The 19645-nt window shown below is 43.5% G+C and overlaps 1 protein-coding gene across 1 annotated transcript in view; it reads right to left on the bottom strand.

Moving 5' to 3' along the window:
- The window catches only part of otogl (otogelin-like), a 238726-nt gene that overhangs the window by 103718 nt on the left and 115363 nt on the right, over positions 1-19645 (bottom strand). The window contains exon 30 of the mRNA XM_070901511.1: positions 11628-11906. Within this exon, the coding sequence (XP_070757612.1) occupies positions 11628-11906 (279 nt within the window). The remainder of the gene's footprint in view (positions 1-11627; positions 11907-19645) is intronic.

Genomic DNA, 19645 nt, shown 5'->3' with positions numbered 1-19645 from the left:
GGTAACAACGACCGCAGTCTGTATGTTTCCCACAGAAATGAACAATTTGAAGTGGTCATACTTTTGACAAGAACACTCAAAACACACATTAGCTGAAATGGCAGATACATCATTTTGTGTTTTTTTTAAATGGTAAAAGACAATTAAAATATATACACTGTTTCTTCTCTCGTGTCAAACCCCACTTCTATTGGCCAGAATGTTAGGAATGTTGATGGCATCTAAAGTCAAGTAAAAGAAATGTCACGACCTGGAATTCTAACCTTTACCAGTAGTTAATTCCCGATGACAACTACTTCTTGGCATTTTTTGTTTCTCACTTGAAATTTATTTTTATAAGGAATAAATTCCACGTGAGCAAGTCATTTGCCCAAGGCTGGACCAACTTACAAACAAGCAAAACAATTGAACACTTTAAATAACCTTTAAATTAAAATATAAGTTACTAAATTGTGTCTTTATGCAATCCAAAATGACTTTTCTCTATCAAACTTTAAAGTATAGAAAATTAAAAATGTAGTACTCTGCTTGCGCACTGAAAACAAGCCAAGATTTGATGAGAATTATATAATTTAATACATATTCCATATTTTATCCAAAATTTTACAGGAATTTTGCAGATTGCTCTGAAAGTGCTGGTCAAAACAATCAAGCTACTAACTTTGCAATACTAAGCTTCTATTCACTGTACAGATTTCAAATAGAGTCATCTATTATATATTATTTTTTCAAAGTAAATATTTAAGTGAATCATATTTAGAAATGACAAGTTAGTAATTTACTGCCGGTTGGATGGTTTTATATTACCACTTTATAAACTACCACAGATATGTGATTGTCTTTTTCTTAAGTACTTTTCCAGAAGCAATTCACATATTTTCTTTGTAAAGTGAGGATCCGCTTAAAATACATTTAATGTGATTGCTCCATAGTGCACGACACTAATTAGAATTATCGAATATTTACAGCTAAAATTAACTGTAACATATGGTATGGTAAACTGTAATCTAATACATAATACATTGTCTATTATATGCTTCAATTGTTTATTCATTCATTAATGTTGTGGTTTTGTGACATTCAAGACTGGCACAGTGGTTAAAAGCACTGTGTGTTGTGATACTGAGACGAACAGCCCAGGAAGGTCCCAGGTTGCATCACTGATCGATGTTGAGTTAGCTGATTTCAGCTATGCAACAGTGGGGGTCGCTACAAGTGGCTTCAGTGTCCCTCCACCAGGGTTTCTGCTTCTGATCACTAGACATTAACATCAGTCGCAATGTATGCAAATGTGAACACCCAGCAAGGATAGGCTCAGCTTTGATATCCCTGTAGTTAAACAACCCATCAACACTGATTAAGTTTAGGCTCACTCAGGTGAGGCTGCACTATATGATATGGTGTCTGTTGAATTGTACAGTAGCATGAGTTACCACCTCGAGAATAAAAATAGCAAAGAGAAAAATCATTTTGGATTGCATAAAGACACAATTTAATAACTTACATTTTAATTTAAAGGTTATTTAAAGTGTAATATTGTTGAGAATTATGGTTTGCAAAGTACTAATAGAATCTCTAGAAAAAAGGATCAAATAGTATTTCTGAATAAATTCTACTAGCCCATTTTCAAACAAATAAAAGTCAGCAAGAGAGCTGTTACATAGATATACAGCACAGAACATACCATTCAGCCAACCAGTCCATGCCACATTTATGCTCCACTCAATCTTCCTCCCATCTTTCCTCATCTAAATCTATCAGCACAAACCTTTATTCCCTTCCCCTTAAATGTATCTATACTATTTGCTTCAACCACTCCCTGTGGTAGCAAGTTCCACATTCTCATCACTCTCTGGGTAAAGAAGTTTCTTCTGAACTCCCCATTTGATTTCTTGCTGACTATCTTATATTGTATCCACTCTATCAAAACCTTTCATAATTTTAAAGACCTCTATTAGGTCACCCCTCAGTCTTCTCTTTTCAAGTGAAGAGAGATCTGTTCATCCTTTCCTGATAAAACCTCGCATTTCTGGTACTATCCTTGCAAATCTTGTTTGCACCCTCCCGAGTGCCTCTATCTCCTTTTTAGAAAATTGTGACCAGAATTGTATGCAATACCCCAAGTGTGCTCTAACCAAAGTCCGATACAGGTTTAGCATAACTGCTCTACTTTTCAATTTTAGCCCTCTAGAAATAAAACCTAGTGCTTGTTTTTTTTTTTGGCCTTATTTACCTGTGTCGCAACGTTTACTGATTTGTGCATGTGTACCCTGAGATCCCTTTGTTCCTCTACCCCACCTAGGCTCGCACCCTCCAAGTAATAAGTGACCTCCCTATTCTTCCTACCAAAATGTAATACATCGCATTTATTTGTGTTGAACATTTGCCGATTATATGCCCATTCTGCAAGTTTATTAATGTCCTCCTGTAATTTGTTGCAGTCCTCCTCAGTATTGACTCTCTCCCCAATTTGCTGTCATCCGCAAACTTAGAAATTGTGTTTCCAAAGTCTAAATCGTTAATATAAATTGTGAACAACAGTGGTCCTAGCATTGATCCTTGTGGAACACCACTACCCCACCTTCTGCCACTGCTACTCTCTGCTTTCTGTCTTGAAGCCAGCTAGCTATCCATTCTGCGACTTGTCCCCTGACTCCGCATTCTCCGAACTTGTTCATCAGTCTATTATGGGGTACCTTATCGAAGGCCTTTTGAAAATCTAGATGAATTGCATCTACTGCTTCAAATCTCAACACTGCGAGCGTGAAGAGGTCAGGCGCAGACAATGGAAGGAGCGCGCGGCAAATCAGTCCCACTCCCACTTCCCCCGACGAATGTCTGCCCCAACTGTGACAGGGTCTGTGGCTCTCGTATTGGACTGTTCAGCCATCAAAGGACTCACTTCAGGAGTGGAAGCAAGTCTTCCTCGATTCCGAGGGACTGCCTATGATGATGAAGTCCTCAATAAATTCAATGAGGTTGGTCAAGCAAGACATTCCCTTTTGAAATCCATGCTATTCATTATTATATTTTTGATTTCTAGATGTTCTTCTATTTTCTCCTTTAAAAGGATTCTATAATTTTTCCTACCACTGATGTTAAGCTGACTGGTCTATAATTCCCTGTATATGTTCTATCCCCCTTCTTAAATATAGGCATTATGATAGCTATCCACCACTCCTGTGGCACAACAGCTTTTTTGAATAAATTATTAACTATGTGTCACCATCATCATAGGCAGTCCCTCAAAATCGAGGAAGACTTGCTTCCACTCTAAAAGTGAGTTCTCAGGTGAGTGTACAGTCCAATACGGGAATTACAGTCTCTGTCACAGGTAGGACAGACAGTGGTTGAAGCAAGAGGTGGGTGGGGAGTCTAGTTTGCCGCATGCTCCTTCCGCTGCCTGTACTTGATTTCTGTGTGCTCTCGGCAACGAGACTCAAGGTGCTCAACAACCTCCCAAATGCTCTTCCTCCACTTAGGGCAGTCTTGGGCCAGGGATCCCAGGTGCCGGTGGGGATGGTACACTTTATCAAGGAGACTTTGAGGTTGTCCTTGAAACGTTTCCTCTACCCCCCTGGGGCACGCTTGCCCTGCAGGAGTTCCGAGTAGAGCGCTTGCTTTGGGAATCTTGTGTCGGGCATGCCAACAATGTGGCCTGCCCACCGGAGCTGGTTGAGTGTGGTCAGTGCTTCGATGCTGGGGATGTTGGCCTGAGTGAGGACACTGACATTGGTGCGTCTATTATCCCAGTGGATTTGCAGGATTGCGGAGGCAGCACTGGTGGTACTTCTCCACTACAGAGGAATCTCCCTGCAGTCGGCCACTGGGAAAGTCATCACAAGGATCCTCCTCAACCGTATTCCCCTTGTGGCTGAAGAGCTCCTCCCAGAGTCACAATGCGGATTCCGTCCACTAAGCGGTACAATGGACAGGATCTTCACCATGCGACAACTGCAAGAGAAATGCAGGGAACAGCACCAACCCTTGTACATGGCCTTCTTTGATCTCACAAAGACCTTTGACACTGTCAACCATGAGAGACTATGGAGCACCTTCCTCCATTTCGGCTGCCCCCAGAAGGTTGTCACCATCCTTCGACTGCTCCACCACGACATTCAAGCTGTGATCCTGACCAACGGATCCACCACAGATCCAATCCACGTCCGGACCGGGGTCAAGCAGGGCTGCGTCATCGCACCAACGCTCTTCTTGATCTTCATTGCTGCAATGCTCCAACTCACTCTCAACAAGCTCCCCGCTGGAGTGGAACTAAACTATAGAACCAATGGAAACCTGCTAAACCTTAACTATGTGTAGTAATGCCTCTGTTATCTCTTTTAAAATGGATGGATGCAATCCATCCGGATCAGGACTTTTATCCTCTTTGAGTTTGATTAGTTTATTTAATATATCCCCTCTTTTTCTTTTAAATGTACTTATCTTATTACTAATCTCATCATGTCATGTCCACCTGTTCTGTCTCCCTAGTAAATACTGAAACAGAATAATTATTTAATATTTATGCCATCTCTCTATCGTTACCTGTGGTATTATCCTGTCTATCCCTTAATGGCCCTATTCCCAGCCCAACCTTGCTTTTTTACTGATGTGCCTGTAAATTATTTTACTATTTTGTTTTATGTTCCTTGATCATTTAACTTATAGTTAGTTCCTCTTTGCTTCCTAATAGTTTTTTTTTTACTTCGCTCCGATTCATTTTGTGTTCTCCCTTATCATGCATCATCATCATCATAGGCAGTCCCTCAGAATCGAGGAAGACTGGCTTCCACTCTTAACATGAGTTCTTAGTTGGCTGTATAGTCCAAATAGAGAACCACAGTCTCTGTCACAGGTGGAACAGATAGTCGTTGAGGGAAGGGGTAGGTGGGACTGGTTTGCCGTACTCGTTTTCCACTGCCTGTGCTTGATTTCTGCATGCTCTCGGTGACGAGACTCTTATCATGCACTTCCCTGCTGTCCATATACTTATTGCTATAACTATTTCTTTACCCTCAATTGTTCCCTTATGCCTTTATTTATCCATGGAGTCTCATGACTGTTTAATTTGTTCTTTCCTTTTAGCAGAATATATTGTTCTTGCACTCTGTTGAACACTGTTTCAAATGTTTTCCATTGCTGTTTTACATCATTTTTGCCAATATTTTTGCCCATTTTATTCTCAGCCCCTCAAAATCAGCTTTTCTCCAATCTATTACCCTGGTTTTCAAAATACTTATGTCCTTTCAATTATCGTCTTAAGCGTATTATATTATGGTCACTATTGACTAGATGTTCCCTACTTTTACTTCTCTCACCTGCTCTAGTTCATTCCCCATTACTGGATCCAATAGCGAATCCTCCCTTGTTGGGCTTTTTACATTTTGAGTTACATAGAAACATAGAAACATAGAAAAATAGGTGCAGGAGTAGGCCATTCGGCCCTTCGAGCCTGCACCATCATTCAATAAGATCATGGCTGATCATTTCTTCAGTACCCCTTTCCTGCTTTCTCTCCATGCTCCTTGATCCCCTTAACCGTAAGAGCCATATCTAACTCCCTCTTGAATACATCCAGTGAACTGGCATCAACAACTCTCTGCAGCAGGGAATTCCACAGGTTAACAACTCTCTGAGTGAAGAAGTTTCTCCTCATCTCAGTCCTAAATGGCTCACCCCTTATCCTAAGACTATTTCCCTTGTTCTGGACTTCGCCAACATCAGGAACATTCTTTCTGCATCTAACTTGTCCAGTCCCATCAGAATCTTACATGTTTCGATGAGATCCCCTCTCATCCTTCTAAACTGCAGTGAATAAAGGCCCAGTTGATCCAGTCTCTTCTCATATGACAGCCCAGCCATCCCTGGAATCAGTCTGGTGAACCTTCGCTGCATTCCCTCAATAGCAAGAACGTCCTTCCTCAGACTAGGAGACCAAAACTGAACACAATATTTCAGGTATTGCCTCACTAAGGCCCTGTACAGCTGCAGTAAGACCTTCCTGCTTCTATATTCAAATCCCCTAGCTATGAAGGCCAACATACCATTTGCCTTCTTTACTGCCTGCTGTACCTGCATGCCCACTTTCAGTAACTGATGAACCATGACACCCAGGTCTCGTTGCACCTCCCCTTTTCCTAGTCTGCCGCCATTCAGATAATATTCTGCCTTCGTGTTTTTGCCCCCAAAATGGATAACCTCACATTTATCCACATTATACTGCATCTGCCATGCATTTGCCCACTCACCTAACATGTCCAAGTCACCCTGCAGCCTCTTAGCGTCCTCTTCACAGCTCACTCCGCCACCCAGTTTAGTGTCATCTACAAACTTGGAGATTTTACACTCGATTCCTTCATCCAAATCGTTAATGTATATTGTAAAAAGCTGGGGTCCCAGCACTGAGCCCTGCGGCACTTCACTAGTCACTGCCTGCCATTCTGAAAAGGGCCTGTTTATCCCGACTCTCGACTTCCGTCTACCAACCAGTTCCCTATCCACGTCAATATATTACCCCCAATACCATGTGCTTTGATTTTGCACAACAATCTCTTTTGCGGGACCTTGTCAAAAGCCTTTTGAAAGTCCAAATACACCACATCCACTGGTTCTCCCTTGTCCACTCTGCTAGTTACATCCTCAAAAAATTCCAGAAGATTCATCAAGCATGATTTCCCTTTCGTAAATCCATGCTGATTTGATCCGATCCTGTCACCGCTTTCCAAATGTGCTGCTATTTTGCCCTTCATGATCGATTCCAACATTTTCCCCACTACTGATGTCAAGCTAACCGGTCTATAATTACCCGTTTTCTCTCTCCCTCCTTTTTTAAAAAGTGGTGTTACATTGGCTACCCTCCAGTCCATGGGAACTGATCCAGAGTCAATAGACTGTTGGAAAATGATCACCAATGCATCTACTATTTCTAGGGCCACTTCCTTGAGCACTCTGGGATGCAGACTATCAGGCCCCGGGGATTTATCAGCCTTCAATCCCATCAATTTCCCGAACACAATTTCCTGCCTAATAAGGATATCCTTCAGTTCCTCCTTCTCACTAGACCCACTGTCCCCTAGTACCTTCGGAAGGTTATTTGTACCTTCCTTCGTGAAGACAGAACCGAAGTATTGGTTCAACTGGTCTGCCATTTCTTTGTTCCCCATTATAATTTCACCTGAATCCGACTGCAAGGGACCTACGTTTGTCTTTACTAATCTTTTTCTCTTCACATATTTATAGAAGCTTTTGCAGTCAGTTTTTATATACCCTGCAAGCTTCCTCTCATACTCTATTTTCCCCCTCTTAATTAAACCCTTAGTCCTCCTCTGTTGAATTCTAAATTTCTCCCAGTCCTCAGGTTTGTTGCTTTTTCTAGCCAATTTATATGCCTCCTCCTTGGCTTTAACACTATCCTTAATTTCCTTTATTAGCCATGGTTGAGCCACCTTCCCAGTTTTATTTTTACTCCAGACAGGGATGTACATTTGCTGAAGTTCGTCCATGTGATCTTTAAATGTTTGCCATTGCTTATCCACCGTCAACCCTTTTAATATCGTTTGCCAGTCTATTCTAGCCAATTCACGCCTCATACCTTCGAAGTTCCCTTTCCTTAAGTTCAGGACCCTAGTTTTCGAATTTACTTTGTCACTCTCCGTCTTAATAAGGAATTCTACCATATTATGGTCACTTTTCCCCAAGGGGCCTCGCACAACAAGATTGCTAATTAGTCCCTTCTCATTACATAGAAACATAGAAACATAGAAAATAGGTGCAGGAGTAGGCCATTCGGCCCTTCGAGCCTGCACTGCCATTCAATGAGTTCATGGCTGAACATGCAACTTCAGTACCCCATTCCTGCTTTCTCGCCATACCCCTTGATCCCCCTACTAGTAAGGACTACATCTAACTCCTTTTTGAATATATTTAGTGAATTGGCCTCAACAACTTTCTGTGGTAGAGAATTCCACAGGTTCACCACTCTCTGGGTGAAGAAGTTTCTCCTCATCTCGGTCCTAAATGGCTTACCCCTTATCCTTAGACTGTGACCCCTGGTTCTGGACTTCCCCAACATTGGGAACATTCTTCCTGCATCTAACCTGTCTAAACCTATCAGAATTGTAAACGTTTCTATGAGATCCCCTCTCATTCTTCTGAACTCTAGTGAATAGAAGCCCAGTTGATCCAGTCTTGCTTGATATGTCAGTCTCGCCATCCCGGGAATCAGTCTGGTGAACCTTCGCTGCACTCCCTCAATAGCAAGAATGTCCTTCCTCAAGTTAGGAGACCAAAACTGTACACAATACTCCAGGTGTGGCCTCACCAAAGCACTGTACAACTGTAGTAACACCTCCCTGCCACTGTACTCAAATCCCCTCGCTATGAAGGCCAACATGCCATTTGCTTTCTTAACCGCTTGCTGTAACCTTCAATGACTGATATACCATGACACCCAGGTCTCGTTTCACCTCCCCTTTTCCTAATCTGTCACCATTCAGATAATAGTCTGTCTCTCTGTTTTTACCAACAAAGTGGATAACCTTACATTTATCCACATTATACTTCATCTGCCATGCATTTGCCCACTCACCTAACTTATCCAAGTCACTCTGCAGCCTCATAGCATCCTCCTCGCAGCTCACACTGCCACCCAACTTAATGTCATCCGCAAATTTGGAGATAGTACATTTAATCCCCTCGTCTAAATCATTAATGTACAATGTAAACAGCTGGGACCCCAGCACAGAACCTTGCGGTACCCCACTAGTCACTGCCTGCCATTCTGAAAAGTACCCATTTACTCCTACTCTTTGCTTCCTGTCTGCCAACCAGTTCTCAATCCACGTCAGCACACTACCCCCAATCCCATGTGCTTTAACTTTGCACATTAATCTCTTGTGTGGGACCTTGTCGAAAGCCTTCTGAAAGTCCAAATACACCACATCAACTGGTTCTCCCTTGTCCACTCTACTGGAAACATCCTCAAAAAATTCCAGAAGATTTGTCAAGCATGATTTCCCTTTCACAAATCCATGCTGACTTGGACCTATCATGTCACCTCTTTCCAAATGCGCTGCTATGACATCCTTAATAATTGATTCCATCGTTTTACCCACTACTGATGTCAGGCTGACCGGTCTATAATTCCCTGTTTTCTCTCTCCCTTCTTTTTTTAAAAAAGTGGGGTTACATTGGCTACCCTCCACTCGATAGGAACTGATCCAGAGTCTATGGAATGTTGGAAAATAACTGTCAATGCATCCGCTATTTCCAAGGCCACCTCCTGAAGTACTCCGGGATGCAGTCCATCAGGCCCTGGGGATTTATCGGCCTTCAATCCCATCAATTTCCCCAACACAATTTCCCGACTCATAAGGATTTCCCTCAGTTTCTCCTTCTTACTAGACCCTCTGACCACTTTTATATCCGGAAGGTTGTTTGTGTCCTCCTTAGTGAATACCGAACCAAAGTACTTGTTCAATTGGTCTGCCATTTCTTTGTTCCCCATTATGACTTCCCCTGATTCTGACTGCAGAGGACCTACGTTTGTCTTTACTAACCTTTTTCTCTTTACATATCTATAGAAACTTTTGCAGTCCGTCTTAATGTTCCCTGCAAGCTTCTTCTCGTGCTCTATTTTCCCTGCCCTAATCAAACCCTTTGTCCTCCTCTGCTGAGTTCTAAATGTCTCCCCGTCCCTGCTATTTCTGGCCAATTTGTATGCCACTTCCTTGGCTTTAATACTATCCCTGATTTCCCTTGATAGCCACGGTTGAGCCACCTTCCCTTTTTAATTTTTTTTACCCAGTCTAGGATGGCCAGCTCTCTGGTTGGTTCCTCGACATATTGATCTGGAAAACCATCCCTAATACACTCCAGGAAATCCTCCTCCACCGCATTGCTACCAGTTAGGTTAGCCCAATCAATGTGTAGATTAAAGTCGCCCATAATAACTGCTGTACCTTTATTGCACACATCCCTTTTTTCTTGTTTGATGCTGTCCCCAACCTCACTACTACTGTTTGGTGGTCTATACACAACACCCACTAGTGTTTTCTGCCCTTTGGAATTCCGCAGCTCCACCCATACCGATTCCACATCATCCAGGCTAATGTCCTTCCTTACAATTGCATTGATTTCATCTTTAACCAGCAACACCACCCCGTCTCCTTTTCCTTTCTGTCTATCCTTCCTAAGTGCTGAATACCCTTGGATGTTGAGTTCCCAGTCTTGGTCCCCCTGGAGCCATGTCTCTGTGATGCCAATCACATCGTATCCGTTAACTGCTATCTGCGCAGTTAATTCATCCACCTTATTCCGAATACTCCTCGCATTGAGGCACAGAGCCTTCAGGCTTGTTTTTTTTTTAACTACACTTTGCCCCTTTAGAATTTTGCTATAATGTGGCCCTTTTAGTTTTTTGCCTTGGGTTTCCCTGCCCTCCACTTTTACTATTCTCCTTTCTATCTTTTGCTTCTGCCTCCTTTTTATTTCCTTCTGTCTCCCTGCATAGGTTCCCATCCCCCTGCCATATTAGTTTAACTCCTCCCAAACAGCACTAGCAAACACTCCCCCCTAGCATATTGGTTCAGGTCCTGCCCAGGTGCAGACCATCCGGTTTATACTGGTCCCACCTCCGCAGAACCAGTTCCAATGTCCCAGGAATTTGAATCCCTCCCTTCTGCACCACTCCTCAAGCCACATATTCATCTGAGCTATCCTGCGATTCCTACTCTGACTAGCACGCGGCACTGGTAGCAATCCTGAGATTACTACTTTTGAGGTCCTACTTTTTAATTTAGCTCCTAACTCCCTAAATTCGCCTCGTAGGACTTCATCCCATTTTTTACCTCTGTCATTGGTACCTATATGCACCACGACAACTGGCTGTTCACCCTCCCTTTTCAGAATGTCCTGCACCCGCTCCGAGACACCCTTGACCCTTGCACCAGGGAGGCAACATACCATCCTGGAGTCTCGGTTGCGGCCGCAGAAACGCCTATCTATTCCCCTTACAATTGAATCCCCTATCACTATCGCTCTCCCACTCTTTTTCCTGCCCTCCTGTGCAGCAGAGCCAGCCACGGTGCCATGAACTTGGCTGCTGCTGCTCCCCCCTGATGAGTCATCCCCCTCAACAGTTAGAAAGGAGTTCTGTACACATTGTAGGAACTTCATTCCCTTATCCCCTTTACCTACCTCTTCTGTCCAATTAATATTGGGATGGTCGAAATCCCCCATGATTATTATTCTATGATTTTTTACTCATTTACCTAATTTGTCTGTGTATTTCTTCCTTCACCTCCCTTCCAGTATTAGGTTTGACGGATACATGGACTTACTTTTGACATTGGCACAGTGTCGCGATATTGGATGCATTTTCAGGTCTAACTTTGGGGTTGCACCTACGGAGGAAACTCCAAGCCCAATTTATCTAACACTCAAAAAGAACAACAGAACGCAGTATTCCCTGGAAATATTTGGCTGCAAGGTGTGAAGACCCTTTTAAAAAAAAGTCATCTTTAAACTTCAGAATGTTTTCTGCAAACATGGCTCTTCCATCAAACCATAAAACCTTTCAATAGTTTTCATTCAGAATCAGAAAGTAATATATTCCTTTGGTCACTTACCTTCAATTCTAAAGCTGCTTGAAAGTTTAAATGATTCAGAATAGTCATATTGAACTACTTTAACAGCTGATGGTGTCAGTGTGATAAAAAATCCCTTCCTGTTGTATAATTCAAAGGTACTATAGTCTGGGATCCAGTTGCTTTGGTGATGAATGAATGAGGCGTCTTTGTGGAAATGTGGATTGTCCTCCCATTGCTCTAAGCGAAGGTAATCATTTTCACTGACGTGGATGAAGTAATTTGGTCTTTCGGCAGATTCAAGGGAAACAATAGGCAATTCTGAAACATTAGAATAATATATAAATCAATTTGTGGCTTATTTAGACCGTAAAATTATGAAAGAAATGTTCAATATAATCACGTAAAAATGTCATTATGTATGAATACAAATGTAAATATCTTTTATGCCTAAAGTACGATTAAATATTCAGTATTATAATAGAATATGTACTCAAAATTAATATAACAAACAAATTAACTAAACGTATCTAGTTTTGACTGGGACCCTAAGGAAGTACAATGTGATAAAACATTGCATATAATAAAGTCTACACATGCATATCATTTAAATAGAATTAGTTAGAATCTACAGTACAGAAACAGGCCTTTCAACCTAACTAGTCGATGCAGTGTTAATACTCCACACAAGCCTCCTCCCAGTCTAATTATCTCTACCCAACCTGCCCTTGTATCTTTCTATTCCTTTCTCTATCACCTGTCACCTGCAAAGATCCCAGTGAGAAATGTGTTTGGCTCATTTCCCAAGTGGGCATGATCCATTGCACCAATCTGCAAAATCTGGCGTCCTCGCTGATGGCCTGGATTTTCCATTGCTGGCTGCTTGCTGTTACAGCAGGCGGCAAGTTGCAGAAAATCTGTCCTGTTGGAACTGCATCCACTTTCAGCCCTGACACAGTGCCTGGTGGGCAGGAACAACCATGGGCAAGTGCCCCTATCAAACAGGCAGGCACTTAATTTAAATATTAATTTAGCAATGCTTCAGTCCTGTATGCCATTTTCTGTCCTTCCAATGTACAAGATGTCTGACATAAATCATACCATATGATAATGGCATACGAACATAAGAACATAAGAAATAGGAGTAGGCCATTTGGCCCCTCGAGCCTACTCCACCATCCAAAAAGATCATGGCTGATCTGATCATGGACTCAGCTCCACTTCCCTGCCCGTTCCCCATAATCCTTTACTCCCTTATCGCTCAAAAAACTAGGGTTGCTAATGGTAAGGATATCAAAGATCATGGACACGACATAGTAAAGTTAAGGCATTTCTTAACAGTTTTCCTTCAATTTTTTAATTTTATTTTCTGCTAGAAACAATTAGCACTTAAGATACTCATGAAACTTTGTGCTAATTGTTGTAAATTATTTATTTATTCCCCTAGTGCCATTCCTGGCATCAATGATTTGCCAATAGAAGTTTCCACATCTGAGGTGTTTGGAAGATGAAGACGATCAAAGGAGGTTGGCCAGACAGACCAGGCTGCAATGAGAGATGCTCTGCCCACCTGTCAGTACCCACACTCACCTGTCAGTGCCAACACTTACCTGTCTGTGTCATGGCAGGAGGTGAAAGTACCTCATTTTAGCAGACAGTGCATACGGAGGCTCCTCTTCCCAAAGGAAACTGGAACAGTAAAGCCAATGGCACTGCCAAGGTATGAATGTTTAAGTAACCATAATGTCGAAGGCTTCCTCAAAAGCACCATAGTCACCATGGGCTGGAACCTTCACTTTTTTTGCATGCTTAATGCCCACTTAACACCCATTTTACCGCTGAAATGACGTATAACACCCATATATCGCCCATTCTGGCACAAATGGAAACTGATGGGTTTGTTTAGGAGCCTTAACGCTGAGCGTTATTTTTCCAATGGGCTTAACGCCGAGAAAAATTATCACCGCCTGCCCACTTTTTTGAGGCGGAATCAGCAGAATGGGCGATTTCAACGCTCATAATATCGTCTAGCGTTACTTTCTGCACGGAATTAACACCGAGATTCAATATTAACGCCCGCCCGATGTTTTTTGTCATAAACAGCATATTTATCCAAACTAGTGGCCATGGAGATCACCCATCTTCAATGTCACCACTTCGCACACATATCGCCCACAATATCGCTCGCTCAAAAAACTGCCCACAAAAAGTGGAACTAACTGGAACGAACGCCAGCGGTGTGGCTGGCATTTGTTAAATCCCACTATTACATGAGGAGCTGATATCGGAAAGATTTGCCTGAAAGAGCGTTGATGTGAGTGACAATGGTGACACACTGCTGTGTGTGTGCAGCTCAGACATCAAAGGTGCCCATCACCTTGGTGTCAGTTAAAGTTTATGTTGATTGATGTTAAGTTGTATTTAACCCTTTCTTGGTAAGGAATCACCAGTGTGTAACGGTCCAGCTATCTGAGACAATGTGCAACAAGGTTATGTTCAATAACAAAAGTTTAATACCAACATTGGTCTGAAATTATAAGTATCACAGCCAATAACACCCAAACCCCGCCCACATCCCACTTTTTCCACCATTGACATAAATCACATATTCAACATGTCCAGCAAATTAGAATACAAAGGCAAAGCAGGAGAGTGGTCTCCAGCCCCCATACATTGCAACAAATTGCATACATCCAGATGGAGATATAACACAGCCATCACCTGCGCACATGCACCTCACTTTCCTTCCCTCTCTCCTTCTTCTCCCGACCTCTACCCCTTCCCCACCTTGCTCCAGGGCGCCTGGCCGAGGAGTTTCTCAGACGGTGCCTCATTAGGAGGGATGAAGGCAGATGCATTGGTTGCACGGGAGTGGGGGTGCCGAGGGGGTAACATTCTCTGATCCAGAAGCAGGATCTTGGTCCTTGCTCTCATCTGTCGTTCGCAGCGGTGGTGCGGAACCTAGGGGTGGAGTGCCACGCTCGGGGACCACTGGGAGGTCTGTGGCAGCACTGTTCTTGGCTATCGTATCCAGGGACTTCGTCATGGTGGCCAGGTGTCGGGAAATGCCCCCTATTGCTTCAATGAGCTGGTCACCAATGTCTACAGTCCTCCTGGACAACTGTACCATCTCTCCGCTGTCATGTGGCGCTCGTGGAACAGACCTGCCGCGTCCATGAGGCTTCGGCGCCATCCTGGGGACAAATGGGGTGCCCTGTGGAGAGGTGCTTGGGGCCGGAACCGCCTGAGTGGAGGCAGGAATGACCGGAGGACCGCTAGATGGCTTTGGGGTGGAATGGGTTATGGAGCGTGGCGATGCAGGTTCTTCAAAGTCCGTGCTCTCATCCGTCGAGAACAGACCCAGCGGATTGACGGGCGACAATCGGGGCTCCTCAGCACCAGATGAAGTAGGATCGTCCGCCGACTCCTGCCCCACGCCCCCACCTTCTGGCCTCTGTGGCCCTGCCTGGGGCCGCGCTGCTGGCTGAGCTGCAAGACACAAATGAGGTTATTAGAGGAGAAGGGGGTGCTAGGGTGACAAGGTGAGTCCAGCGCTACGCACAGCATATGCACGACAAAAGCACCACCGCTTTCAAAATCATCGCAGACATCACATTTCATGACCATCAACACATTGTGCATTGCAATGATTTTCATTAGGCCAGCATTATTTCTATGACACTTTTAGAAATCATCTATCATATATGATTGTTCGGATATGAGTGGGTGTGGCATCTATTGACTTTACATCACGCAACGGTGTAAGCTTTACTCATGTGGCATCACTTCAGGGTCTGCAGACGCTAGCTGTCTGGGGGTGCTTCCCCACGAGTGCTAGCACTTGCTCCTCCATCTCTGTGATGTCACTGGGGACTGGTGGCCCCCCATCCTTTCACCTCTGCTTGGACCTCATCATCGATAGCTTCTTCTGTAAAAGGTGACAGGACGACATGGCATGAGATCATTGCATGATATCATTGCTAGGTACTATCACAGAGACTGATACAACACATAACCGACAGATGTAATCATGAGTATTAGGATTATTATCATTCTTTACTTAAAGACGTACACCGTGACCGCAGGCTTTGAGTAAAACATTCCCGGTAAAAGTGCAAGACCTCACATCTGCTGATAGTCTCACATGACTGTTACAAATCAAATAATCTAAATACATAAGTACATGTAAATCAATGTAATACTTACTCTTGCAGATCCCACAAGGTCGTTCCATCGTTTGCGGCATTGGTTGCCCTCACGCACCTCGTTGGTCGCCGACGAGACCACCTCTGCTATCTCGATCCATATCCTCTGGTAGGCCTTTGGAGTGGGCTTCCCACGCCCTCCCTATGTCAAATCACCCCAGCGAGACTCGAACTCCTGCAGGAGGGAGACATTTGCCTCTTCCGAGAACCTCCTGGCTCTTTTGCGGCCTCCAATGTGCTCCTCTCCCACCTCACTGCTCTCTCCAGAGTCAGTCTCCACAGCGTGCTGTGATGCCTCCTCCTCTCCCTCCATTATAGGGCAAATTTAGTCAAATATGTGGCTGGTAACAGCTACTTTTTGTTTGCCGACTTGCTGTGAAGCTCTAAAGTCTCTCTCTTGCCTCCCAAAGCAGTCACACCACACCCAGACACGCCTTCAATCCCTCTGAGCTCCCTCTCTCTCTCTCTCTCTCTCTCTCTCTTCTGCGCATGTCATGGTGACCCTTGACCTCCAGAATCGCAGGAATCGAGCATTGTCATGCCGTTGCTAAGGATGGCCACACTTTATGGCATAAGGTCAAAAAAATGTAACGTTACCACCCATTTGATATTGCTTGTGGTAACACCCATTTTCAAAAATGTAAACTAGGTGTTTTGAGAATGGGCGAGAAGCCAGCTATCTGAAAACCCTTTTTTACCGCCCACGCTGGAAATAACGACCATTTCTGGGTGATAAGCACAAACGTGGAAGTTCTAGCCCAGTATGTTATGCTAACAGTGACATTGCATGCCAAGTGATCAACAGTTGGTATATCCTGATTGGATGCGTGGGCCAAGATGCCACCAATCATCAGGACCTGGCACACCTACCAGTATTGACAATAAGGAACTGTTCAAGTCAATGGAGAGCCCTATTATTTTGTACAAGGCCACCTGCAGCTACCAGGTAACATAGAACAAGCATATCCAATGACAGTAATGGTCAGTTCTTGACTTGAAATTGGTTCCATCTCCATCTTCCATGCATGCTGCAATGTTGAGTAGGGACAGTACTATAGAATAGCGCATACAATCAGCATCTTCACTTGAGCTATCAACAAACAAGGGGTTGGATAAGGATCTGCTCCATCACTTCTCTGTGGATTCATGCCTGCAACTTGGGTTTCCCTTACCTTCACTTTTGTCTGTCACTTCTTATTCCCCTGCATCCTCAGTCTTGGCATTGGCTGCTCATGGGTTGAAATGTATTTTAAGGCTCTCTAAAAGCTTTCAGAGATCTAGACTTATGTGTCCATAAGGCCAGCTAATGTGGAAAGTGGAACAACAAAAAGACACACTTGCGATAGGAGGCATTCTGAGATTGAGGCTAAAGTACATTATCAGGGTAGAGGGAGCTGTACTCTGTGTCTGGGTGCGCTATACCTGAACTGGGAATCCTTGGTGCTGACATAGGATATCTAAAATAGATCTTGCTACACCAAGGGCACAAGGGAAATCTTCCCCCAAAAGTTATGTTGTGGCTTATTCCAGAGTAGGACACGCACTGATCAACACACAAGATGTAACATGTGCAGTAGATTCACCACAAAGATGTGTTTGGTTCAGATGAATATTAAAACTGCCCTTGTTGATCAAAACTGTTTCATCTTATTTGAATAATTGAATGCAATAAAACATTACATAAACTCTCTCAGACACAATAAAGCTTTTCTATTCTCATTCTATGTGCACCACCCGACATAGATAAATTACAAACAGCTGCCAAATTAACTTTCATTGCTGGTCCTGGGGATCTCTATAAGCATCTCACTAAACTATATTATGACAGTCATATATCACACTGGTCTCAGCTGAAATCATTTCCTTCTTGTTTCTGCTTTTAGTATTATGCAGGATTATGTTACAGAAATGACATTTATGACTCAGACCAGAAATGATGACTATCTTCTCTGGTTTAATTGTTGCATATGCCAAACAAGTGCATATCCAATAAATGGGCTATGACAGTATTATTTTAGCATTTTAAAACATTTTAATGAAATTACTGTTTGCCTTGAGTTTCTTTTTAATTTAATTCCTTCATTTGCATTACTGTTTGAACAAAGATTAGCTAAGTTATATCATTTATAATTGCTCTATACATTTTATAACTGAAAAGTTCTATGCATTGATAGTGTAAATGCAAGGCCACATTACTGCTGAAACCTTATTGATTCTATTCCACTTACCAGCATGATGAGAGATTTTTAAGATGGGACACAATGGTAAAGGAATTTAAAACTAGTACAGTTTGAACCTCCTTTATCTGGAACCCTCGGGACCTGGCCTGTTCTGGATAAAGGTTTTTTCCGAACGAGGGGTGGTCACGTTAAATTGGATGGTACAGGTACTGAGCAAGGGGATATTGGGGCTGGGAGTGCGGCAGAGAGATCATGGGGGGGTTGGGGGGGGAGCAGTGGATCGCAGGGTCAGGCCAGCGATTGCGGGAGTCGGCAGAGAGGAAAGACTTCAATTTGTTCATGTCAGAGTTCTGCGCATGCAGCACCCGGTGGCCGGGAATGGTTCTGGACGAGGGGTGGTTCCGGATAAGGGAGTTCTGGATTATGGAGGTTCAATCTGAAATGTAAAAATTAAAGCAATTTCTCTCATCAGTAGGTTCCCAAATCTGTCATTTCCCATGTTACCATGAACATAAGTAGTCTCTCTTCCACAAAAATGAAAAAGGAATCTATTTAAACTTATGAACCTTCTCCCTTGTGTTGATTATGAGATGATAGCCATGATGTAACTAAACTAGGTTGGACCACATAGTGCATCATGTCTGCACAGGCCAAGAGGACACTAGTTTCACTATTTCGGGTAGAAATTAGACTTAGTTGTGCCCGTTTCCCAGGCAGAAGACCGGGCTTAAAGGACCAATTTCACGGTGCAACATCCCATGCCCAATTAGTGTCTGCATAACACGCGTCACCACATTGGTGTAGGCAGCTTTGCAGACATTCCAGATGGCCGCTTAAACAGGCCCCTAATTAACTTGCTTTTCGGGGGCACATTGCCTGCTGAAGAACCCTTCTGTAAAATTTGCCAGCACTGCACAGCTTAGAATTCTTCATCGGCTGCCAAACCCTTCTTCCCCATTGCCCGCTCCAACCCTCCGCTTTGGGCCACTGCCAGCGAGGTAAGTGGCCCAATATTCGGCATCTCCAATGAGTCAGCTGCCTGTGGAAGCACGACAAGCATTAACAGCTCATTGATAAAATTGAAATGAGGACCGAAGCCCAAGTGTGGGTCGGCCTTGGTTCTTCCAGTTGGGTGCGCGTTGCCTGCAAAGGATTTTCCACCCTTCAACTGCATTGAGCTCGTGTGTACTACAATTTACCTCAGCTTTCTTCATGTAATGAGGGAGAAAATAAGCTGCTAGTAGTCACTATCCAGTGATTCTATCTGGCAAGTGTATGTCCTGTGAGGACAGGATCAAACTCGACTGTGATACCCTCAATTATAAAATCTGCCAACACTTAATATTATGTATTGTCCATGTACATTAAATGCATAGTTACAATGGTGCGCCACAAGGGGGCACTGTGGTGGGAGACCCGAAAGTACCTGCGAGACAGAGTATAAAAGGCTGCCCACCACACCTGAGAGGCACTCTGGAGTTACACAATAAAGGACCAAGGTCACAGCAGTTACTACAACACCAGACTGTGTGGAGTCAGTGATTTGAGTGCTACATACATTACAAATTGGCAACGAGGACACGGACGAGCTCTTCACGCAACTATGGCTACTTTGGGCACGCTAAAGGATTTCACAGAAGGTAATGACTGGGATGCCCTTACGGAAAGGCTCAAG

The sequence above is a fragment of the Pristiophorus japonicus genome, chromosome 15 (assembly GCF_044704955.1).
Source record: "Pristiophorus japonicus isolate sPriJap1 chromosome 15, sPriJap1.hap1, whole genome shotgun sequence".
NCBI classification, from domain to species: Eukaryota; Metazoa; Chordata; class Chondrichthyes; family Pristiophoridae; genus Pristiophorus; species Pristiophorus japonicus.
This window is presented reverse-complemented; position numbering and strand designations above follow the sequence as displayed.